General features: G+C 40.3%; 1 protein-coding gene across 3 annotated transcripts in view; it reads right to left on the bottom strand.

Annotated features, from left to right (window-relative positions):
• Nucleotides 1-17,007, bottom strand: part of LOC133049557 (ATP-binding cassette sub-family C member 4) — a 178,685-nt gene that overhangs the window by 78,419 nt on the left and 83,259 nt on the right. For all 3 annotated transcript variants that reach the window (XM_061133650.1, XM_061133649.1, XM_061133651.1), the window contains 6 exons: nt 14,351-14,447; nt 12,872-13,081; nt 11,566-11,706; nt 10,642-10,679; nt 10,182-10,276; nt 8,302-8,448 (listed from right to left, as the gene is read on the bottom strand). In XM_061133650.1, coding sequence (XP_060989633.1) covers nt 8,302-8,448; nt 10,182-10,276; nt 10,642-10,679; nt 11,566-11,706; nt 12,872-13,081; nt 14,351-14,447 — 728 coding nt within the window. The remainder of the gene's footprint in view (nt 1-8,301; nt 8,449-10,181; nt 10,277-10,641; nt 10,680-11,565; nt 11,707-12,871; nt 13,082-14,350; nt 14,448-17,007) is intronic.

Here is a 17,007-nt window from a genome sequence, read left to right on the forward strand (position 1 = left end):
ATTTTTTTCCCATTTTCTTGATGGCAAATAATAATAATGTTTATACTAAAGTCGAGGCGGGGAGCAGGGAAGAAATGATAACAGAACATGAAGTCTTCAGTCAGAAAATGAGAATCAGGGATTCCCTGGTGGCTGAATGGTAAAGAATCCACCTGCCAATGCAGGAAACACAGGTTCAATCCCTGATCTGGGAAGATCCCACATGGCTTGGAGGAACTAAGAGCAAGCACCCTGGTGGGCGTGGCACAACCATTGAGCTTGGGCTCTCCAGCCCGGGAGCCACAACTGCTGATCCGGTAGAACCTCAGTCCATGCTCTGCCACAAGAGAAGCCCCCACAATGAGGAGCCCGTGAACCTCAACTAGAGAAAAGCCCGTGTAGCAATGAAGACCCAGCATGGCCAAAAATAAACAGATAAGTAAATACAATTTTTTTAAAAACAGAAGATGAAAATCAAACTTTGCCTCAGGGCGCCACATATCAATCTGATATTAAATCTTTGAGGGGAAGGGCTAGGGTCATAAAGCAGAATCACTCAGAATTTTCAATCCAACAAATTGATATGCTTCTCAATGTTTACTGATGTTGACTCTGACCTCAAAGAACGATGCCAATGTCTCTTGAAATGAGTACTAAAAAAATGAACTATGTCGTAAGACTACTTTGAGGTATTTTCTATCACAAACAGCTACAAAGTTTAAGTAACTGTGCGTGTGTGTTGGGTGGGGTGGAAATGGATAGCGCTATTTGAATTACACTTCCTACCCATGGGTTCTTGAATTCAACCAATCATTGTTCAAAAATATTTGGGAAAAAAATTCCTGAAGGGAAAACTTGAATTTGCTTGTATAAATTAAAGTATAAGTCATCTAGAAGGGACTTGAAGTATACGGGAGGATGCGCATAGGTTATGTAAGGGATACTGGGCATTTTCAGACTTTGGTATCCACAGGGGTTGTGGAACCAACCACCAAAGATGTCAAGGGATAACCGTACTAAAAAGTCACACATCCCATAAGATAAGGTCAAATAACCGAGAACACTTTTGCCAGAAACTGGAATAAATCAGTGAAGTCCTGGGGCCATACACTGCCTGGCTCTGATTTAGCTGCAGGCTGAGACAATACAGATATTAAAATGAAGTATGTATGTATACATACAATCTATGTTTACTATAATATTAGGAAATATTAGTGCAATCAAATAAAATGTCATCCTTATGATTCCCTGAGGTGGTGCAGTGGTTAAAAAAACCAGCCTGCAGTGCAGGAGATGAGGGTTCAATCCCTAGGTCAGGAAGATCCCCTAGAGGAGGAAATGGCTCCACACTCCAGTCTTCCTGCCTGGAGAATTCCAGGGACAGAGGGCTACGGTCCATGGGGTTGCAAAGAGTCAGACAGCACTTAGTGAATAAACAACAACAACAATTAGGACTAGCACTCTGAACACAGTTCGAGCTTCTTAAATCTTACCTTTTTTTAACATCTTACTGAAGAACTACAGTGGTTTCTCTGTTACTAAGTTATCAATATTTCCATGTATGATTATTAGACCAAAAAAAATGAATGAGTAACCAGCACACTAACAGATTAAAAATGTACACTAAAATGGTGCAATATTTACCAGGAGTAGAAAAGCACTATAACAATCACCTTTATAAAGATTACTGACAAAATAACAATAGCAATCAAATATATGTAACTATGTAACTATTTAAACTCCTAACAAAGGCTTTTATGATACTATTAGCAGTAACACAGCAACTCCCATAAAATGACTTAATATCACCCTGATAAGAGTTTAAGTACATATAGCCATTGTTATGTGAAAAACATATTTTTAATATGTCACAAGCCAACAGGATTTAATTACCACACCTACTTCAGACTATTAGCTATTTCATTCAAACCTGAAAAAATAATATTTATGTGGCCATTGAGATTCACTATGATTGATGCGATCTTTTGTGTTATTCCCTTTATAGTCACTCGCATTTGTTAAAAAATAACAAGGAAAAATGAAAGGGGAAATGTGTGTTTTTGTTTTGCAACAAAGCTTTTCGGATGATGACTAACCTCTTCCTTTGAAGACAAAAAGCCTCTGTAACTAATGTACATAGAAATATGTTCTTTACAATGTGCATTAAGCAAAGAAAGGAAAGAAAAAGGAGGAGAGGGGGGCTGAAGGACTGAAGCCAGAATTCAAAGCAACCTAGGCAAGATTGAGTCCATGAAAGCTGTCAGGAAAGTTGTTATTCTTATTCTCAATTTCTTACAGCTCATCTGCTCTCCAGGAAGAAAACTCGTAGTTTCTTTAAACCATATCCACAACAGATCTCACATGAAAGGAAACATAGCGAGTGATTTGGCATGAATGGGTGTATTACCAATTTTCCAGCATCACTACTGAATATTTATGTCGTGACGAATGATGACACTGGTGAAATATTTTAACACGAAGCTTTGCCTTGTAAATCGTCTGAATGATGTTGTGTCAAAACAACACCTACCATAAATCAGAGGTTTTAGGACCAGTATTTCTTGTTCTAACACGCTACCTGCTCAGCAGAATCACTTGTGCGAACAGGCATAGATTAATGTGCGCTAAGCAGAGCCATCTTACCGCCTAACTTATAGAGCTATAATTTAACAGGCCTATTATCGTCAAGGTAATTTTGACAGTGCTGAAATATTATCCTTGTTAAGAATATGCATTTAGCACAAACCTCAGTGGTCATTTGCACTGAATAAACAGACATGGATCCCTACAATTATTCTTCTTTTCTACCAATGACTCTTTCTCCTAGCAAGGCAGCAGTCTGTTGACAACTGAGTTTATAAATACGATAGGAAGATGGTTATTCTCAATAGTACAAAAAGCTCAGCACGTTGCTTTCAATTTACTTTCCACTACTTCATGAGTTCATCAGCAACTTGAAGTGGAGGCTAATGAGTACCTTTCCAGATTTAAAAAACAGCAATGGTTCAAACCTTGACCACCCCCCCTCCTCCTTGCCCCAAACTCAGTTCCTACAGGACACGCATCCTGGGTCTCAGTATTTAACATGGGTGAAATTTACAGAGCCTCATCTCCCATGCAGTCAAGTAGGAAATATGAATACTTAGGGCAATTCTAGATTTTTTATTATGGAAGATCAAAAAATATGGCTTCTCTTAAACTGTAGTACTACCAGAAGAATAAAAACAAAAGAAATTAGCAAATTTTTTACAGTGCATTAGCTCTAACTTAATTTGATCTGTTTTTAAAAAAAAGGATATACATTTGTACTTTTTAAACACTGAATACATATGTGAACTAACACACATACACACACACACAGAACACAAAAATCAGTCGTATGAAACAACTAGCCACAACTGACTTTGCATTTTCCTAAGAGAAGATATACAACATCTACTGAGACCAGTGGTTCAGTGTCTTAAAGCCAAATTAGCCAATTAAAAGGAAATCAACAAATATTTATCTGGAATCCATTACACTCAAAGCTCTCAGCCAAGTGTTTTGCCGTAATAATTAGGCAGGAACAACAGGACAACTATCTTCTCATCTTGTCTCCAAATCAAAGGGTGAAACTTTAGACACTTGATAAAATGTTTTCTGCGTGCATGAAAAGTGCTTGGTCATAATATCTTCCAAAGCTCCTGTTTGATTCGGGTTCTACAAGTGGCCATATTCTACTCTTTAGGAACGAAAATAAAATCCAGTAAACATGTCGGCAGCGGCCTATTTCAGTTACTAGGGTGAACCATATAAATTAAGAAATCCAAATACCATCTTTGAATTGCTAGTTATTTCAGGACAGCAAAAGAGTTTAATGTTTCAGGCATAATGAACCTCAACAATGCTTTCAAAAACTGTAACACTACAGAATACAGAGCCTCAGGCCATAAACATAGAATTTCCAAGAAAGGTTTAGTATAAAAACAATCAAATTTTGCAGTAAGGTGCCCCTTACATTCTATCTCTGAAATAATGTAGATCATGCTGCCCTCTTGTGCCGGATATAGAAAATAAAACAAATTTTGTCCGCCCAAGGGAAACAAAATCTGGGTTTTTAACAGAAATCATCTCTGAATTTCTAAATGACTTACTGTGGACTTGCGATTTGTGTTACCCGAGTATGAAGATCTGATGCAAGTGAAAGCTGGCTTCAGAGACAGAAGACAAAGGTTGGCTAGGAAGATGTGGACATGACAAATAGCACAGGAACGTGACCCACATGCCCAAAAGGTACTATTGAAACCCAGCTGCAATCAAAACATGCAAGAAATGTCTGCTATGGCTCCTGAAAACTTGTAGCTCTTTAGTAAACACACACAGGAAGTGGGACTTCCCTGGTGATCAGTGGTTAAGAATCCACCTTCCAATGCAGGGGGGTGTGGCTTCGATGCCTGATCAGGAAACTAAAGATCCCACATGCTCCATGGTACAGCAAAAAAAAAAAATTTATAAATAAGTACACATTAAAAATAAATAAATATAACCCATTCATTAAAAATACGACCTCAAAAAAAACTTAATGAGGCTTCCCTGGTGGTCCAGAGTGCGCCTTGCAATGCAGGGGACACTGGTTTGATCCCTGGTCCAGGAAGATCCCACATGCCTCGGAGCTACCAAGCCATGGGCCGCAACTCCTGAGCCCAGGGTTAATCATCTGTGTTCCACAACAAGAGAAGCCACTGCAAAAAGAAGCCTTTGCAACACAAGGAAGAGGAGTCCCCACACGCTGTAACTAGAGAAAGCCCACAATCAGTGACAAAGACCCAGCACAGCCAAAAGTAACTAAATTAATAAAATCAATTTAAAAAAAAAATTTAAGAACTAAATAAGTCAACACACGATACCATTACCAACGGGCATCCCAGGTGGTACCAAAAGACTCAGGAGAAGTGGGTTCGATCCATGGGTCAGGGGGATCCCCTGGAGAAGAGCATGACAACCAACTCCAGTATTCCTGCCTGGAGAATCCCATGGACAGAGGAGCCTGGCGGGTTACAGTTCATAGGGTTGCACAGAGGCGGACAGGACTGAAGCGACTCACACACCATTACCAAAATACATCAAAGGAAGAAAGTGAAACAGAGAGATGGGTGAGATAACGGGAGGTAAAAGGAAGAGAAAAGGGAAAAATGAAACCTACTTTTGCCATTTTAAGGCCACACACAGATTATAAAACACCAGTAGGCAATGAAGCATCACATTATTTGAACAAAGTAAAGAACGTGCATCAAAGCATAGGTTCAAAACAGACAGCAGCCACAGGAACACTGCTGGAATGTTAAACTGTAGGCAGAGAAACCATGCACTTTCGAGGCTGACGCTTTCTTCCTTCATAGAATACGATAAATACAATGAAAGTAAGTGAACTTGCAACTTTGGTAGAGCAACTGGTGTTTTCAGCAACTTCCCATGGAACCCTGGTTCTTACCATAACCAGTGTCTAACAAAATTCATGAAGATCTGGGATGAAGCATCAGAACCTTTAGAGTGGGCCCACCAATGAATGAATGTAAAAGGCATTGCGACCATCCAGTTCAGGGTCATTAAGAACCTACTGGCACAAGTGGGCTTGGAGACAAGTAGAAACAAGGGAACTCTGGTGAGATGAGTGCAAATCCAGTCAGACTGGGGAAAGCACAGGTCCGATGGGCCTCTGCCTGAGTTTCCAATTTCACCATCCCAGGCCCAGAGTCCTTCCTTTCATCACTTTTCTAACTCTGGGAGGGAGGCTATCAGGATCCTGAAATCACAGGAAATGTACTGACCCCCTAGGATATCCTGGAGAGAGACACAGTTCATGATCACTACACGCTACATGGGAAACAGACTCTGGAAATCAAATCACCCACAATTTTATGCTGGGAACTTTGTTGAATTAAACCCAGATATTTAAGGTAACTTAGAAGCTGAGGGCCTTCCTGGCAGTCCAGGGGTTGAAACTTTGTCTTCCAACACAGGGGTTGTGCGTTTGATACCTGATCAGAGAGCCAAGATCCCACATGCCAAGAAAAAAAATCAAAACATAAGCAAAAAGTTGAGCAAGTCTGTCTCTCTGCTGTAGAAGGGCATTTTTTAATATTCTAACTATTAGGGTACACATAATCAATAATCTCAACTATAAGACATAATTCTTACACATTACTTGTGTTTCCAAAGAAAAACAAGATAAAACAAGTATAAAAAGTAAAAAAAATTTTTATTCAAACAGAAATTTAAAATTCATCACTTAAAATTTTTCATTAAAAAAAGTTTTACTCTACTAACAAAAGAGTAAATGAAAAAATCTTGGCTCTTAAACCTTTTGGGCAAGGCAGGCCTGCCTTTGCAGTACTATTTGGGCTTCTATTTTCTTGAAGGAATCAGGTCCTGTTAATAGTCACAGGACAGGGAGACAAGATACACCACCCTAGTGTGCCGGCTGCAGTAAGATGAGTGACTTTGAAGATTTACGCTTGGGCCCGAACCTTGAAAAATTAATTAACCAGCATCTGGAGAAGCCTACAGGGGTTGTTGATGCTTTCAACGTTATGACTGTAATTTTCACATTAACTGAAAAGTGGAGCAACACCACAACCATAACAGCACGGACTCCTCCAATTACTTTGTCTCCACAGCTTTATAATAAGACGAGATCTGTGTGGGCCTCTGCAGCTTACCATCCTGCGCTCCACCCAGTGCCTGGATGAAACATGTGCTGGACAAATAGACACAAGATGCTGCACGGAACAGCCTCATTTAATCCGCACAACAGTGACACAGGAAGGGCAGCAGTTATGCCCATTTCACAGGAGACAAAGTGCCCACATAACATGTGGTCATTGACTAGGAATCATAAGGCCCTGACTTCGATCTAAATGCTGTAAATGTACTCACCTGCTTAATTCTAACAGTATCAACATTTTGGCAAGTGTGGGAACACCACCCCCATTTTCCAGATAAAACTGTGATGCAGAGTCACCAACACATAAGTATTAATTAAAATTTGACCATTAGTAACTAGCATCAGGATTGAACCCAGGCAGTTGGCTCCAGAGACCACACTTGAAACCCATGACAGACAACATCCTGCCTTGAGATCTGCCTGCTCAATAGATCTACCTTGCCTTGGCCTTGGTCACAAGGCTAGTTGATGGCCAGGCCAAGGCTTCTTCTGTCCTCTCTGCAGCCTGCCTCAACAGGTCCTGTCAATCATCACCTGCAAAAACAAAGTCACCTCGGGCCTCAGCACAAGTCTAGCCAACTAGACAGAGTGGACACATCCATTGATGAACTACCCTTTCATGAAAACATAGTTCAGGAGGCTACATTCTGAAGTAAGACAGGTCGAAGCCTCAAGGTGGAGTAAGCAAACACTGGGAAACCTCCAAGGACACTTATACTGAGAAACTTACTACTGAGCATCCACCTGCTACGTACGTACCACAAAGCTTTTTACATGTTACCAAAACTCCACTATAAGCTATGCAGTTATTTTAATTGAAGAGGATATGTACATTAAATTAATCTTGGATGTTAATTAATTATTCATTACCATTTTAGGTAAATCTCATACTCAGGGCACAAGCCAAAACTCTATGATCCTGGATATGCATGGGCAATGAAAGAAAAAACCACATAGTTTGTCTTGAGTAGAGATTCAGTGTAACAAGGTTTGAGTACAGAACTACCTAAAGTATGTAACACAACCTATGTTTTAGCAACAAGCACAAAATATGTAAATATATTTGCATTAAATGTAGAGAGTTTCATTTGCCACACAAATGAGCTCTTAAATCATTCTGCAAAGTAAGCATACATTTATATTTCCACACTCATTGGAATGAATGTTTATATGCCCTTATATTCAGATATACCCTGGTGGAAGAAAAATATCAATAAAGTTTTTTGTACAAAAGAGAGACTTTCTTCCAAGTAATTCAAATATCAAAAGGAATCAGGCATTGGCAGGTAATGGATACATGTATATGTGTGGCTGAATTCCTTCACTGTTCACCTGAAATTATCACAACACTGCTAATTGGCTATATCCCAATACAAAATGTTTTTGGTGTTAAAAAAAAATAAAATTAAAAAATGTAATCAGGCATGAAGTTGATAACAAGACATATTTATGAGTTCCTTCACTATTCACCTGAAATTATCACAACATTGTTAACTGACTATATCCCAATACAAAATGTTTTTGGTGTTAAAAAGAATTAAACTTTAAAAAAAGGAATTAAGTATTAATTAAGCACGATAATAAGACATACTTACTGAAAAATCTGCTGTCTGACCTACCTATTGGATTTCTATCAAAGAACAATACTGGAGCTCTCAAAATGGACTCGAACATTTGGTTGTGCAAAGTTTGTGAAGAACTAACAAGGACGAAGAACACCAACAGAGATCTGGCGACACCAAACAGGACAGTAGATGCAGTTAACCCTGAAACAGAGACATCGTTAAGCTCAAGATCTCTGCATTTGATTCAAGAATGCTAAGCCGTGCCAAGCAGCTTATAAAGATATTATATCCTTACCCCATCAAGTATCTGGATTCTAGAAGAGTTTAACTCATTCATGACATACATTTTAAAAAGAAGAAAACAAAAAACACTATTTTCCTCTCATTAAATATAAACTTCATGAGGGGGAAAGAAATGAAGTGTAAAATACAATTTCATTCCAGTATTTCCTAATTCAATTATAAGTTTCAATAAAACTCAGAAGAATTTTTAAAAGTTGTTGGTCTTCTCTTCTTCACATTTCAATTCTTAACAATTATAAGGTCTCGTAATCTAAAATGGTAAAAGGCTTTGGTATCGGCATGCTAATGAATAGGAAACACTAGAAATGATTTACTATCATGTCCTTATAGACAAACCTAAGTAGCTTTAAAGAGTATAAAAATACCACATAAATTTGCAAGCAAAAAATCTAACTGAACTGTAGGAAAATACGAATTATAAATATAAATGAACATCAGCATTTAAATTACATTTTGTTAATGATAGAAATGAGTACCGCTATGCATATAAAAATTAGAATACCCTCCCAACATCTTTTGAACTCACAATGCTAAACAGATTGGGGATAACTTCTGTAATAAATATTCCATTAAGTACTTTATTCCCTTCTGAGGAGACACTTAAATTCTGAAATTTAAATTTCAGTATTTAAATTCTGAAAGCTGTTCAATTCCTGGGTTTCATCAACAGGCATTTGCCTTAGCTCATCATCCTATATGAATATATAACATAAACCCCTCCTTCCTCCTTTAAGCCCCCATAGTCCACCAATTCTGGAAGGTAAATAGCTAATGGATTTAGGGTTCTTAGCAAGAGATCAACAAAATACATAGAAAATTTCAATGAGTCGGTTCTCACAAAGTTAACTCACTCTATCTTTGCAGAAAGCTTGTATATTTCCTGTGTGAATATTTAAAATTTTAGATTAGGATTTCCTTTTAAAAGGATGCAATGCCACGTATACTCCAGGCACTGGTGTGAAAACAAAGAGCTGTGTTGATATTAGTAGGCAAGCCAGATGTTAAGTTAATCACACAGTTATGGACATAATAACACTGTGATCTCAGGAAAGAAGGAGAAGGAACCCTAATGCCCAGACACTGGATTTCTCCCTGCTTAGTTTCTGCCTTAAGTAATTACTAAAGCCAAGAGATGAGCAGTGTGGTGAAGGAGAGTTTGCATACCTGCGAGGCAGTAATGCTTTTATTTGGGACCCTGGCTGCCAGAGGATTTCAACCAAGGTCAATAAAAGCCAAGTTTCATTCAGAAAGAACTGGAACAATCTGAACCATAAGGTGGGGATCCGTTTCTAATCCCCTCACACATCCATAAAATGATATAAGATTTAGCTAAAGCAACCTATTAGCATAGACAATAGTCACATATTTCCAGTGGCTGATTTTCTCAATATGCAATGCTGGTTTAACTTCCAAAATCCAGTACAGAGCAAATTAAGAGTCTTCATTCAACCTCTTTTCTTCTAGCAGATTTTTAAAATAATTATTCTAATTAATTCACAGAATAAACGCAACTGGCTCAGAAACTTAATCTGTTAAGACATTACTGAATTACTCCTGGAAGCCCTAGTTGCTCACATGGGCTCACTGTAAGCGACTCAGACTCTTGAATAGACCAGATGACTCAACTTTACCTGAGTAAATTCCTAAGTACCAGTTCAGATCGAGCTTCTCAGTTACATTTCCTTGTCCATTAACAGTGACATTCAGGGCACTCTGTTGATTGGCCCTAGGGAACAGGGAAGGAAAAAAGGTTACACGATAGATACAATTAGGTAAATACAAAAAAAAATCGTCCTTGATTTAGGAGACATGATTTATGCTGCAAAGTGTTTCCTAGTTCACAGGGCCCCGTGTTTCTCTACCTTAAAAAGATTTCCCTTTGAATCACGACTTTCAGCTCACTGTGAGGAAGCTGCTAAGGACCCTGGGAGGGTCACATGCCACCAGCAGGATCTTTACACTTTCTTCAGGGAAACTACATGAGGGTCAGAAGAGGAGGCTGAACAAGCCCCCTCTCCCCCGCCAACTCTGTGGGAAAGTGAGGTTCGTGTAGCCTTCACAGCACTTTGGGTCAGACCCAGAATCACTCACCAGTATGAAAGCCACCAGTCCTGCAGGACGTAGGAAACCTGGAGCAGGAAACACAGTCACTCAGACAGACGTCACTGAGTCCTCACAGCCCGCTCACCAGGATGGGGGAGGGAAAGGTTCCAGAACAGGGAGACGGTCCTTCCGGCTCAGGTCTGTGCCAAGCCCCACACCGCAAATGACCACAGGTCAGGGGAGGGCATGCTACATTTTAATAGCTCTAAAAGACATTGTTTATTTCTAGAATCTCTGTCACGTACACACAACACTAGCAAGCTTCACTTATTTTGCTATGCACATATAACACTTTTCAATGTAAATCCAAGTGGACTGCAAACACAGTATTTATATAAATGTCAGGATTTCGCAAAGGATAAAAGCTTGATAGGTACTGTGATGGTCAGTTTTCTGTGTCACTTTGGCCATACCAGTCTCCACTGGTTCAACCAAACACTAGTTCAGATGTTACTGTGAAGGTATTTTGTGGGTGTGGTTCACAGCCATCATCAGAACTTAGAGGACAGCACCCCTCAACACTGCGGTGGCCTTGTCCAGTCGGATGAAGATCTTAAGAGCAAAACCTGAGGCTTCTTGAAGGAGGAAGAAATTCTGCCTCAAGACAGCAGGGTCAGCTCCTGCCCAAGGTTCCAGCCTGTAGGCCTGCCTTTCTGATTTCAGATTCACTCAGACAGATCCCACAACCTCATGAGCCAGTTATTTGAAATAAATCTCTTAATTCACATATTAAAAAACAATAATAATAATACAGTAAGGTAAACATAGTATAAATAGTATTAAAAATATCAACCTTAGGGCACAAATCAAAATAAAAATTGTTCCTTTGCAGCTTATTTTATGTTTGTTTAATCAAATACACAAGAGGGTTTTTTCCCACGGAAAAAAATAAAAATAAAAATCCTTACTTACCTGAGCTGCAAGGTTTACTAGAATGAGGAAAATGATGATAAACCAGTGAGCACCGGCTGTAAAGTAATTCTTATAAGCCTTAAAACCAACTTTTCCTTCCGAACGGGTCTCCTCAGTTAGGGTAACCTGTATATTCTCGGTCTTGAAAGGAAAGGAAAAAAGAGACAAAAATTTAAATAATGAACCCTAACTCAATAATAACCTCCACTGCAAAGCTGTGGTGAAATAGACACAACTCATATGCTGGTAGGAGGGCAAGATCCTACAGAGAGAGAAGAGTGTAGAAACACTGAGCCAAACCATGCGTGCATTTACCCAGCCATGCCAATTCTAGAAAATCTATCAGAAATAAGGAAATGTCACCTGCAAAATGTTAGTCATTTTCAGGTGCCTTTGCTTAAATAAACAGCATGATTAACAGCGCACGTACAAAATATCTGATTAAAGCATAAATGCAGACGCTTTCTCCAAAATAATACACGAAATGATATATAACCGAAGTATCCATGTAATTTATTTGTGCCCCTCAATGACAACAGAGTGGTTCCTGAGTGTGGAAGGTGAGGAGTGAATTCTCGTCCAGAATCCCGGGTATGGACAGTGAGAGTCTGGATACTGAGCAAATTGCTAGACTTGTGCAATTGTCCATTTCTGTCTGTAGAATTTAGAATATATTATACAGTCACATGGGCCAAGGGCTTCCAGGGCTCTATGCTGCCTACTGTATATGCGAGATGACAACATATGGTTCTACGTCTTGAAAAATAAATAAGGAAGATGGGAACAAATTCCAAAGTGTCTGCTGTGTGTCGGGTGCTTTGCACCTTTGTGACAGAGGTGTCCTGGCACAGACCATCTGATGATGAAGCAAAACATCCGTCACCTGCAATGTCAGAATATTCCAATATAAAGCAAAAGCAGCTGACTTAATTAATGGAAGTCATAGCAGGCTAGGAATGAGGGATTCTTCAAGTTAACCATCTGGATGAATAAGGGAAGCCAGGGTCCACCAGAGCACATATAATTAACTATGGTAACATCAAGAGTTCCACTGTCAATACCACATACGCCATGCATATGGTCATAGCAGTACAACCAGGACGTGTCTCCAAATTACACCAAGAGGAGAAGCCGAATCAGGCTGGCTTCCTGCATGCTGTTTTAATTCTACCAATGCCATGGAACAAGGCCGTGGGAATTTGGTGTCCTCTTTCGAACAAAGAGATGTCATAAACAGAGCAGACTGAAGGTCCATGAGGCCACCAAGAGCGACAGACCCAGGCGTGCTGCAGGATGAGAAACTCACGTCTTGGCCCTCCGGAGTGGCCTCTTTCAAGGAGGGTCTGGAAGACTGTTGAGACCAAACCGAAGACTCGGAGAAGGTGCGATTCCTCAGGGTGGGAGTTCCTGGAACCGGAGATGGTTCAGTCTCCTCATTCTCCTTCTTTAAGAGGGAACCAAAATCTATCCCGGATTTTAGGAACTCAGTGTAAGTCCCCTTTTGCACCATTTTGCCCTAAAACAGCAATAAAGAATTTGAGAGTTTGTTAAGGTGTCTAATAATTTATGATATCTATCTTATTTGTGAATTGTACCTTCTATCATTAAAAATATGCATCGTTTCATTTCAAACATATAATTTAAAAAAATTTGAGAGGAATGGATTTTCATTTGATAATACTAATAATTTTCATTTTATAATACCAACTGTGCATACATGCATATTATGCATGCTAAAGCACTTTAATTGTGTCTGACTCTTTGCTACCCTATGGACTGTACAGCCCTCCAGGCGCCTCCGTCCATGGGATTCTCCATGCAAGAATACTGGAGTGGGTTGCCGTTTCCTCCTCCAGGGGATCTTTCCCACCTAAGAATCAAACCTGCGTCTCTTGTCTCCTGCATTGGCAGGCAGGTTCTGTACAACTAGCGCCACCTAGGAAGCTAATGGTAAATACCAAACAAGAGAAGTGGTGAAAAAAATATTAGGAAAAATCCCAGGATGCAAAATGAAACAAAGGAGGGTTAAATGAAACAAAGGTTAAGGCAAGTCAGGTGGCCCAGCATCCTGGCTAGGACCCCCTCTCCAGGAGAAACCCAGTGAAGCCTTCGGGTACCATTTGATACTGCAGAACAAGGAAATTATTCAGGATATACTTACTGTATCTTGTCCTCACCTGGGAGACAAAGTGCATTTACCTTATTTAAGGAAAGTTGCATACAACTTTCTACTTAGTAAGATGCACACAGAAACCACTAGAGGCACAAATACAGCAATTTTACTCAACAACCAAATATTAACAATTCTGGGGGGCAGCCATCCCCTCTCTGCTGTGAGGGAGGAATCAGAACAACTGTAAGGATGGTCCCCAACTCATCATGTGTGCACACCAGTAGACTACTGGTCGTTCTGACAGTATTGAGTTGGCCAAAAAGTTCACTTGGTGAGTGAATATATTCTTCAATAAAGTTCTTGGTGACAATGAAAAAAAAATTTTTTTTTATTGTTGCTTAAAATTGATCAAACTTTTTGGCCAACTCAATACTAAAACTGAGGTTGTCTTCTCAAAACAAGTCCCATGAAGGCGGGGCCTTATTCTTCTTCTGCACAGGCTCCCACACATATCAGACACAGAAAGAGATCTGGTGAGTAAGAAGAAGGCCAAAAACTGAAGGCTAAGAAAGAGGACTTTGCCACAAATCCAAGCAGACTGCTCTGCAGGGCAGCCTGGCCTTCAACACACTGCAGTGCTAGCAATTCCAGAGACTTCTAGAAATTACTTACATCTTTTAATATCAGAATCTGACTTGCAGCTTTTAGGTACTGCAACTGATGAGTCACTAAGATTCTGATCTTCTCGTGCAAGGCTTGACAAATACACCTACAAATGGAAAAGGGCCAGTATGCAAAAACACGTTAGTAGAAGTCAGCCAAACTGCAAGTGTACATTTTGAAAACATAATCAAAGACAAGACAGCAAAGATCTGTAGTTCAAATGCCAATATGAATAAAAATACAAATTAAAGAATACAAATTAGAAATACAAATTGAAAAATTCAACTAGGACTTCAAATTATTCAGCAACAAGTCTGAATCAAGCGCCACTAAAAAAACAAATTCTAAAAACCAGTCTAGTGAATCATATATCAGCTGTTAAGTTGTTTTTCCTAAAACTGATCTTAACAATTATTTACATATTTCATGATGAAATACAATGGAGCAATACTGACATTTCAAAAGTTGACTGAATTAAAACACTAATTATTTTATTGTTATGTTGAGAATGAGAGAACAGTGATTGATGTCACATAAATATACATACATTTTCCTTAGTTTCTTAGATGTTGCTTTTTTTTTATGTTGCTTTATGATGTACACATTAACCACCCTAAAAAAGTCATACCTTCTCAGTAACCTTAGCCTACTCCCTTCAATAGACATTTCTTCCTAAGCAACACTAGACGGAAAGTGGGGCCTTTTTAGAAAATGCAAGTGGGGCCTTTTTAGTCTCTGCCACATTCCCAGTCCCGTCCAGGAAGAAAATCTTACTTCATTTGCACTGAAAACTCTCTCAATGTGAAAATGAAAAATTATAGAGCCCCGGTGACCACAGGCAGGGCTCCAGGCAGGTAGTCTGGGAGCCTGAGGCCCTTGCAGAGCAAATCTCAGGAACCTGGGCCAGAGCTCAGCCTGTGGGTGAGTCAGATGGAGCGTCTGGAGGCAGGAGGCTGCAGCTCAGCCCCTCTCACGAACCCAAGATGTCAGACAAGCAACTAAACCTCAGTTTCTTCATCTCAAAATAATGCCAGTGACAACCCATCCACAAGTTCTGAGAAATCAAACCACCAATCCACTCGGTAAATGTCAGCCCCCCCCCCCCCCCTACTCCTCCCTAACCACGAGCAGTCATGTGCTTTGGACTCAGGACAGAAAAGTCCTAAGGGGACACTCTGGACAGTGGGTCTGGGATCCGAAGACTGGGGATGTAGACACACACACCATCACTTCATTAAAAGTTTAGAAAGATTCATTTTTACCTTCTGACAAGTCTTAGCTCAGCTTTTGTACTAAATATCTTGACCAAGCATATACCCTTTCAGTTTTCAATGCAGTTTTCTGCTAATTTTAAAAATTACCTGCTATTAATCATTGAAGGCAGATAGGCTGGTAGGTCCAAGATGGCACTAACCGAAAGTTTTAAAAGGTTTCCTTCCTGACATTTCATCACAGATGAGGTAAAACAAATAAGTACAATAAAGTGATCAGTTGTGATGGCTAGGAATGTATTCCTAAATAAGACTTTTATTCTGAATCTCTAGAAAAATAATCTTCCAAGTTTTTGAGAGTAAAGATTTCTAAGACATAGCATAAAAATTGACTCAGCGATGAATTCTTTAAAATTATTCCTATATGAGGGCTGTGTTAAGAAGGGACAAATCCCATAGCAGAGTAGATCAAATATGAACAAAAAAAAAAAGAGTCCCTATCTTCATTCATTCAATCAACAAACTTTGGTGAGGTACCAGGCACTGTCCCAAATGCCTCTTGCCGCAGGTCAAGACAGCAAATAATTCTCTGCACTGCGTACAGGGGGACACTGAATGAGTATAGGAAATGTACTACAGGGCTCTGATGTGTGCTCCGAAGGGAAAGCAAGCGGGGCTGCTGTCTTAGATGGGGAAACAAGGGAGCCCTGAGACTATTTGGGGAAACATCCCGGAAGAAGACACAGCAGGTGCAGGGGTCCTGGGACTGAACCGCTGGGCTGAGGTGCCTTCCTGCATTCACAGCAGATGGAGGGTGGGGGGGAGCTCATAAATGGTAGGGTGCACCCACTGAGCGCTGTGGGAAAACAGAGGGCATGGGCACCCCCTGGAGGAGCAGGAGGGAATGCCAGGGCCCATCTTCCACCTTCTTCCAAGTCCTGGGGCTCCTTGGCTCTGGGACAGAGGGACCAGTGTGAACAGACAGGTTGAGAAAGGACCCCCACAGAGCCAGCACAGCTGGACACCGAGTGGGTGTGGGGAAGAGCTGGAAAGGCTGAGGGGGGCAGAGAGCAAAGAAGCCTGTTCTCTGTTTGAGGGCCTGGAGCTGCTTCCTGAACAGGCTGGGGTGGGGCTGAGGTTGTCTGTGAAGGGCTGGAGCAGGAGGGTGAGCTGTGTAGACAGGAGGGTGAGACAGGACAGACCTGATGATACAGGAGGCAGGGGTCTGGCGATGTGGGGTTGAAACACATCCGGATCCACAGCAGGACACAGCTAGGTAGGACTGCATCAGCTCACCTAAGGCCCCTCACCTTCTGTAACTGATAGAACCCACTATGCTCACAGCATGAAGTTGTAAAACTCATGAACCTTAATCACCTTGGAAATAGATTCAAGACTAGAGGAAACTGTTAATGGCAAGTAGAAGTGTGATTCACTTGCTTTTAATAGAAAACA

The sequence above is a fragment of the Dama dama genome, chromosome 30, assembly GCF_033118175.1.
Source record: "Dama dama isolate Ldn47 chromosome 30, ASM3311817v1, whole genome shotgun sequence".
Classification (NCBI taxonomy): domain Eukaryota; kingdom Metazoa; phylum Chordata; class Mammalia; order Artiodactyla; family Cervidae; genus Dama; species Dama dama.